The following is a 9,306-nucleotide window of genomic DNA, read 5'->3' as shown; positions in this document are numbered from 1 at the left end:
ATTTCCCACGGTGGACACAGCAGATAGTTCTTAACCAGATTTACAGACTTAGGGTCGAGCGTGGCTCAATGGGTAACATACGGGGTTGTGGATGTGAGGTTCCGTGATCATAATAATAATAATAAAGAGAAGATGAGTTATAAGTTATAAGAGTGATGTTAAATCTCACTATTCGCTCTTACAAGAATAGCCCCACAGGTGGCAATGGGTGGGGTTAGCTAAGCTGTCTTCCCTCTAGTTACCACTTCAAAATTATAAGGACGGCTATCCCAGATTGCTTTTGAGTTGCACGAAATTCAACAACAACAGAAAATAATAATTCATAGAAGTTGTGTGTAATTTGATTTTAACTTCACGTGTGAGGGTAAACACGGGAAGGTAATGAGAGTGACTGATTCTAATGGAAATTTACTTAAACACGAATACTTCCAAGTGACTGCGAGGACAAAGAATGTTCAGCCAAATACCCCTCTTCAGTCAAGTTACAGCTCCCTATCGTTAATGAACATAAATCAGTGAACAACGCTATCTATCAGGTATAAACTAGCTTCTTCTACATTTAAAAATAAGCTGCAATATGATTTTCAATCCTCGTTTCGTGGATTACTTACTTTATAAGTAAACAGATGTTAAAATAAATGTATTTTTTGGGACTCGGCACATATAAATTTTCATATTACTAAGAATTGGAGAAATTTTTAAAACAGTTGAAAAGTCAGTTTGTTGTAAATGAAAATTACAGTGTTTAAAAACAAAAGGGAATTACAACAGATACTATTTTTAACCATTAGTGTTTTTTATACCTAACGGTGGGATTAATTTTGCCCCCCCCCCTCCCCAGTGGCTCAGTGCAAGCTTGTGATGCTAAAAATCGGGTTTCGATAATCGTGGTGGGCAGAGCACAGATAACCTATTGTGCAGATTTGTACTTAACAGTGTGACCAAGTTTGAATTATCGCAGTTATTAGTCAAATAATTGTTTGAATACTAAACAATATATTTATATGGTGTTATCAGAAAAATGAAAAATAAATGTGCGTGTATGTGAGAAAACAACAACAACGTTAATTGTTACTCTACTAACAACAGAAAATGAAGTTTGCTTTGTCCTAGTGAACTGTTCTAACGCTTGCTCCAAATTGGGCAACATACGTATAGTCAACTGGGTTCGCGGGTGTACAGCTAGGAGTTTACCTCATGTACAAGTCACCGTAGTGGTTTCGTAGTTGTTCGCATGGTGTTACTGCTGGCACAAGCAGTGGTTTGGCTGGCGCGAGGAGATGAAGTTCCACTAGCTTCAACGGGCGCTGTCGTAGAGAAAGCGAGCAAGATAAGGCGGCTCCCCATACAGCGGAGAAACACGGTGAATGCCTGAGACATCTTGAAGTGTATACCGTCCCTGCCTAGCCAGGAAGTTATCAGAACTGTGTTTATTTTTTGCGCTATAAGTTTATATCCAGGAAATATGTGTTGGACTGTAAGCTTTATATTTTGCATTCTCGTCTCATTCGCCATCCAAACACACGAATACCTACCAGGTGTTCCTTTGAGCGAGCAGGACGTGGTCAAAACTAATAGTGGTATAAAAGTACCCTTTGGCAGGGCTGTTTATGTCGACCCCGTGAAAGATCTGGAAATCAGGGTCAGAGATGGAGATAGATGTACTGTCAAGGTTATTCAAAATGACCCTCTTTCTCAACGGCCAGGTAAGCTGACCCCCTCTCACTTCCCTTGTAAGTTTGATATTCGGGAGGTACAGTACTCCCACTTTGGGGCTCGCACGCCTCCTCAAGATATGGTTAAGCTACTGCTACGTTATGATACAGCCGATGACACCATAATTGTGCCATTTACTATAAATGTTCAGGTACTTTTTGATCAGTTGGAAGTCGTTACCAGAAACATGCCGATTACAGTAGACAACCTTCTGGGAGTAAGCACGCCTATTGATAATAAAGCACTGCAGTTTACGTATGACAAGAACAAACAGGATTGTGAGGTGATGGTTCTTGAAAGTGAGGAACTGCCACGATATGGGGAGGTTGTAAATATCTCCAACAGTGGAGTGAGGCAGAACTGTGACAGCTTTCTGCAGGCGGATATCCGCTACAGACATACGTCTTATTCCTCGCCTAATCAGGATTACATTCCCATGGTGGTAAGAGTGACCGATTCTAATGGAAATTTACTTAAACACGAATACTTCCAAGTGACTGTGAGGATAAAAGATGGCCAGCCCAATACCCCTCCTCAGCCAAGTTTCAGCTCTCTGTTGTTAATGGACGTAAATCAGTTTATTATGACAGCTATCACCCCTCAGATACTCTCAGCGCAAGATTCAGAGACTATTCCAGAGAAACTTATCTTCAATATCACGTCTCCCTTAAGCTATGGAGAGGGTCAGATCGTCAGCACTGATGATCAGAATGTTCCCATTTCATCTTTTTACCAAAAAGACTTGGATGACCTTAAGATAGCTTATAAACCTCCTGCATCTGATTCTGACATTAAAAGGACTTTTGGAGTGGAGATGGAAGTAATAGATGCTGAAGGGTTGAATTCAGATCCGTTTAGCTTAATGATTATTGTCCATCCTAAGAACACTTTGGCGCCTCTAGCTACACGAAATTCTGGACTTATGCTATTTGAAGGCCAGTCCAGGAAGCTTCAGAGTTCAAAGAACCTAGAAATAGCTGATGAAAATAATATTGATGATGTCATTGTGTCTGTAAAGGATGGCTTGAGACATGGTCAGCTACTGTTGATGGGTAGCCCAGTGAAACAGTTCTCACCTGCTGATCTTGATGCTGGTTTGGTAACATATCAACATGACGGTAGTGATACTTATAGTGATAATATAATCTTTAAACTAGATGATGGTGTTAAACAGGTAGAATTTCTTTTCCCTATCACTGTTTATCCTGAAGACGATGAACCACCTGTGCTAAATGTGAACACTGGTGTGACCATTCGTAAGGAAGAAATGAAAATAACCCCATTTGTTCTGAGTGCCACTGATGTTGACAGTGATGAATTTAGAATAAAGTTTGAATTAAAAAATCCTCGTTCTTCAGAAGGAGAAATATTCATGAAACAGACCGAGGCACCTATTGATCCACAAAACTGGCAATTTGTGAATGGTAGCTACAAGAGAGCCATCACAACCTGGACACAACAGGACCTTTTGGAAGGTCGCATATTTTACAGACGCACTGGTGACCACAAAACTGAGCCCATCATAGACCGCATCAAATTTCGTGTATCTGATGATAACATCCCTCCGAATGAATCTGGAGACAAAGAATTTGTTATCAAAATTATGCCCCTTGATAATATACCTCCTGAGCCATATTTAGGAACTCCTCTTGAAATAGTAGTGGACGAATTTGAAAAAACTGTCATTACAAAAAAGCATCTTCGTTTCACAGATATGGATACTAAAGACAGATACTTGAAGTACGTGATCACACGTAAACCATACAACACTGACCCAAACAATCCATTAGATCCAGGAAAGATAGTTTTATCCGAAACTCCTGACCAAGAAGTCACTAACTTTACTCAAGCTCAAGTTAATCACCATAAGATAGCTTACAAGCCCCCATCAGTTGAACTAGGTATCATCCCACGAATTATACAGTTTGAGTTTCAAGTGGAAGATTCGATAGGAAACGTTCTTCCTGGACAAACTTTCACCATTAGGCTGAAACCTGTGGATAACAAGCCACCGGTTATCTACAATAAAGGACTGGAAGTATTTGAAAATGGTTTTGTGACACTCAGTCTTAATGTTTTAGATGCTGATGATGTCGACACAGAACCTAACTCCATTGTTTTTACTGTTAAACAAGTTCCCAATCACGGTATCTTGAATTATGGAATTAAAAACCTCAGAAAAGGTGCTACATTCACAAAGAAAGATATTGCTAATGGACTTGTGAGTTACATTAATAATGGAGCTGAGAAGGATAGTGATAAGATTGAACTTGAAATATCAGATGGCATACACAAAGTTCCCATAACCATAAATATCCAAATTCGTCCTATTGATGACGAAGCACCTGCTCTGGAGATAGCTCCGGGTACAATTGGTGCATCTGTAAACGTGAAGGAAGGTGGCAAAGCACCCATCACCACGAAAATTATTAAAGCTTCTGATCCAGACACAGAAGACTTGAAAATAACATTTCTTATTGACTACCCTCCAAGACAGGGCAGGATTGAACTGAATGGAGTCAACACTGACAGATTTACCCAAGGTGATATGGAAAGCGAGAGAGTGTTTTATATACATAATGGAGCTGAAATAGGAGAAACCAGCACTGTAGATACCTTTAATTTATCTATATCTGATATGTCCAATGACCTGCTATTGGGAGGTAATAAAATTGATTATATCCACGTCAAAGTTAATATTGAACCAGTGGACAGTGTAGCCCCTGTTGTAACTGTAAAACCAACACTAGTCGTTCCTGAAGCCAACAAGGCCACTATAACCCTGTTTCATTTAAATTCTACCGATAGAGACACTAAGGATGATAATATAGTTTGCACTATTCTAGTGCAGCCATTACATGGATATGTAGAAAATATATCTCCTGGTCCAGGTTCTGAAAGGTCTAGAGCTGGAATACCTGTCACTGCCTTCAAGATCGCCGATATAAAAAGTGGATTTATAAATTATGTTCAGAGTGTCCATAAGGGGGTGGAACCTACCAATGACAGATTCACGTTCAGTTGTTCAGATGGAATAAACTTTTCTCCTAGATCTATTTTTCCAGTTCAGATTGAACCAACCAATGACGAAATCCCTCAGATATTTATGAGAGAGTTTGTTGTTGAAGAAGGCATGAAACTAAGTATCGACTTGCCAATTCTTAATGCAGACGATTTGGATGTCCCAAAGAATACGTTAACATTCAGAATTAAGAATAAACCAAAGCATGGCAAAATCGTGGTCCAGTTGGCCACAGGAGACGAAATAATTGATAGTTTTACCCTAGACCAAATATCCTATGGCTCAAACATTATGTACGAACACGATGATTCTGAAACTAAGGAAGATGAGTTTGAATTGGAAGTAAGTGATGGGTTACATAATACCAGTAAAAAGGTTAAGGTTATGATTTACCCTGTCGATGATGAAACTCCTCGCTTAGCAATCAATGACGGTTTGGAGGTAGGTAAAGGAGAGGGTAAGTTAGTTACAAATAGGTTACTTAAAGCAGAGGACATAGACACTGACGACAGCACTATAATGTTTGTAGTTCGACAACCACCTAGACATGGCGATTTTATTTTGTTGGATCCCATTTCTCGATTACCTTACCTCAACCTAACGAAGGGAACCAACTTTACACAGGGCGATATTGATGAAGAATTAATCATGTATGTTCACACAGGAAGGGAAGGTGTCAGAGATCTGATTAAATTCGATGTTACTGATGGTCGCAACACTTATGTTGACAGATACTTCTGGATTTCCGTGGAAGGGGTCGATCTAGTATATCCTGATGTTATCAATAAGGGCGTGGAACTTCCAGAAGGGGGACGGGTTACATTGACAACAGATGTTCTTAGTACTAGCGATCTCAACAGTGATGATGAATACCTAAGTTTCATCATAACCAGGGATCCAACCAGAGGGCATCTGGAGTCTACCGACAATCCAGGTATTCCAGTGACGTTATTCACTCAAATGGATCTCGCTGGAAACAAGATCTACTATGTCCACACTGATGGTGAAGAGACCAAGATGGACAGTTTTGAATTTGAGGTTACAGATGGCTACAACTCTGTGTTTCGAACGTTCAGGATCTCAATTAGCGATGTGGACAACAAGAAACCAATTGTGTTTATCAACAAACTGCGAATACTCGAGAGCGGTGAAGGACTTATTACTCCATTTGAGTTGAAAGTAGAGGACAGAGACACGGATGATAAAAAGTTAAAACTTACTATAACTCAAGTCCCAGTTCATGGGAAGATATTATATAACAATCTCTACCCTATTACAGTATTCACCATGGAAGATTTACGAGAAAATAGGATTAGTTATCACCACGATGGTAGCGAAAGTAAAGAAGACAATTTTTCTTTCACCTTAACGGATGGCACTCACGTGGGGTTTTATGTGTACCCAGACACAGCGAAAGAAACCCGAAGGCCACAGACAGTTGAAATAGAAATCGTACCAGTTGATAACAATGTGCCCCAAGTTGTGTTAAATAGGGGCGCTTCGGCTATCGGGCCACTACACAATGGTCAACTCGGGTACCGCTTTACTAACAAAGTTCTTCGAGCAGAAGACTCGGATAGCCAGGAAATTGTTATACAATACATTATTACTGTGCCACCAAAACATGGGGTTATTATCAACAAGGCCTTAGGGAACGAAAGTATTTCCAACTTCACTCAAGGTAGGAACATCTTAGTTTTTAAATTCTAAAATTCAGTGTTTGAAACAACTAGAAAATTTATGTTACCGATTAGAGTATTTCTTCTTTACCTTTTGCATCATAAATACATAATCGTGCACCGTCTACTTTGCATATGATTATCTTAGTAGTGACTTGTTCTATTCTGGGCTGTCCAGTAAATTACAATTTACATATACATCACAAAGTAACAATGTAATTTTTATTTATCAAATATGAACTTACCGATAATTACTTCAGATAATAACTTAACATTTACTGATAAGCCATCTTACCTCAAACTTCTGATATGGACTTCGGAGCGGTTAACATTTACTGATAAGCCACCTTACCTCAAACTTCTGATATGGATCCAGTGGAAAGAATCGGATACAACCAGTTTTCCGATTGTTGTCTCGCTCGTCTGTATTCTGTGCTGAATGCTGTATTATACAGCAAAACGTTATACGCTTTTATCTTCAACATCTGCTCTGCTCCTGGCAGAGATTTACGATAATAAATGTTATTTACTCTAAAATAGAGAAATATTCAACTTTTTATTTTTGAATGACATATATTTCTCCGGTTTTTACCAGAGATTGCCAAGAAATCAGTACAGGGTTTCAAAATAACAGTGCTCCTAGTGATGTTGTTAGCAGTCACTTATGTATTAGTTTATATGTTCATACTTTCTGTAAGATTATCAAACTTGTATCATCTCCCCATTTTTCCAAAAAAATAGCAATTAATCCTTCGCATAAGTAACATAATATATATATTTTGAACAAAAGATACGATCTCGGCTATAATCTTTAGACCTTATATACTAATCATTGATAATCTGCAAGGAACAAAAGCCTTCTTTTCAAACGTATAGGAATGATAACATAACTTTGGTTTAATACTTTGTGGAACTATGTAGATGGTAAAAAAACTTTTTTGTAAAAGAAATCACCATACAAGGGAAATAAACTCTATAAAACGTCCACATGTTCTCTAGAACGGTAAATAATAACTATCAACTGACAGTTTGTTAATATTTCTGTAAATGTTACTGCAGTAAACTACATGTATTTAAAAACTTACAATAACATAATTATTATTCCCAAACATACAAATAATTAGTTGTTCTTTAACACGTTTAAAAACAATACAAAAACATGGGTTTTGATAGGTTGTAGATATATATATATATATATTAGACAAGTTAAAGTACGTCGGCGAATATTACACGAATGCCCAGCGTATTATTTCCACGCTCGAAATACGAGGCTTCAAAGTATATACAGGTGTTTCAAGAGCTGAAATTGACTCCAAGGCAAACTGTTGTTATTATTATTACCAAACACTTTTGCCTGCTAAACTAGTTTCAGTTTATGTTATTACATATGACGTCATTGTAAATGTATTTCTGGAAGCAGTAAATGACTATTAACTTATTTAAAACTTTCGTATAGTGCTTGTGTTTTTAATGCTTTTTTTCATAGTTTATTCATATTCCTGAGGAGAAAAATGGTGTACACGTTAAATAAGATAGGTAATTCGCACGCGCGTGTATGTAACTTTCCAACGCTTGTCGGATAACGTAACTGTTTCTTGGGGGTCTCTCTGTTTGCCATAACAGCAGTGGCAATTGACTAGGAGGCAAGACTATTAATTAATAGGCATATCACTTGTCATAAAAAAATAGCATATAAATTTGTATGACTTCATTTACATATTTCATATGTTTCCTGGCTTAAAGTCTAAACCAAGTGTAGAAGGAATATTCAGGTGACTAGTAAGATCTTCGACTTCCACCTCCCCCCCTCCAAAGTTCGAGATGAATGACCATCGTAACATTTGAATGACAAAAGAGAATTGTTTAGTTAGGAAATATTAATTATTAATTTAACTGCCGTAAGTGAGATTTTAACCTAAGATAGGTGATAACCACCATACGCGGTGTGTTTTCAATGTCTTCTCATTATATTTAAACTTTGAAAGGCTTAAAAGTTCAGGAAGATGCCACTGTCATTATTAACACATTTCTTTATTGAGACGTATGTATTTAGTGTGTAGTTGAATGCCATTGGTGTGTCTACTGTGTTGAACATATAAACGTTTTTGGATTTTTTTGGTTTCTTGTTTGGGGTAGGGGATGGTTACATGTTATGATCCAGTACTTACATCATTTGATGAGTAATCCTGCTGTTTTTATTTCTTTCATTAATGTTTCTTCACTAATAGTTATCTGGTATAATATTTTGTGTCAATAATTGCGTTTCTGAGATTATGCATACGTTATTTGTTTTGTTTGTACTTTTTATTCTACGAACGTGTTTAATATATGGATTTTAAGAGGCTGTCTTTCCGGGTCATCAATCCACCGTCTGATACCTGGATTGCAAGAGGCTATCCTTCTGGATCATTAATCCACCATTCAACACCTGGATTGCAAGAGGCTATCCTTCTGGATCATTAATCCACCATTCAACACCTGGATTGTAAGGACTGTCATTCTGGATCAGCCTACCTACCTACCATCAAATACCTGGATTGTAAGGACTGTCATTCTGGATTAGCCTACCTACCATCCAATACCTGGATTGTAATGGCTGTCATTCTGGATCAGTCTACCTACCATCCAATACCAGGATTGTAATGGCTGTCATTCTGGATCAGTCTACCTACCATCCAATACCAGGATTGTAATGGCTGTCATTCTGGATCAGTCTACCTACCATCCAATACCAGGATTGTAATGGCTGTCATTCTGGATCAGTCTACCTACCATCCAATACCTGGATTGTAATGGCTGTCATTCTGGATCAGTCTACCTACCATCCAATACCTGGATTGTAATGGCTGTCATTCTGGATCAGTCTACTACCATCCGTATAACTTCGTA

At 38.1% G+C, this 9,306-nt stretch overlaps 1 protein-coding gene across 1 annotated transcript in view; it reads left to right on the top strand.

Moving 5' to 3' along the window:
• The first annotated feature begins 1,251 nt into the window (after positions 1 to 1,251).
• LOC106462224 (FRAS1-related extracellular matrix protein 2-like) overlaps positions 1,252 to 9,306 on the top strand; it is a 137,721-nt gene continuing 129,666 nt past the window's right edge. Inside the window, exon 1 of the mRNA XM_013922123.2 lies at positions 1,252 to 6,419. Coding sequence (XP_013777577.1) covers positions 1,466 to 6,419 — 4,954 coding nt within the window. The 5' untranslated portion in view covers positions 1,252 to 1,465. The remainder of the gene's footprint in view (positions 6,420 to 9,306) is intronic.

This window comes from Limulus polyphemus, unplaced genomic scaffold, assembly GCF_000517525.1.
Source record: "Limulus polyphemus unplaced genomic scaffold, Limulus_polyphemus-2.1.2 Scaffold1121, whole genome shotgun sequence".
NCBI classification, from domain to species: Eukaryota; Metazoa; Arthropoda; class Merostomata; order Xiphosura; family Limulidae; genus Limulus; species Limulus polyphemus.
The sequence above is the reverse complement of the archived record's forward strand: the minus strand, read 5'-3'. Positions and strand labels throughout refer to the sequence as shown.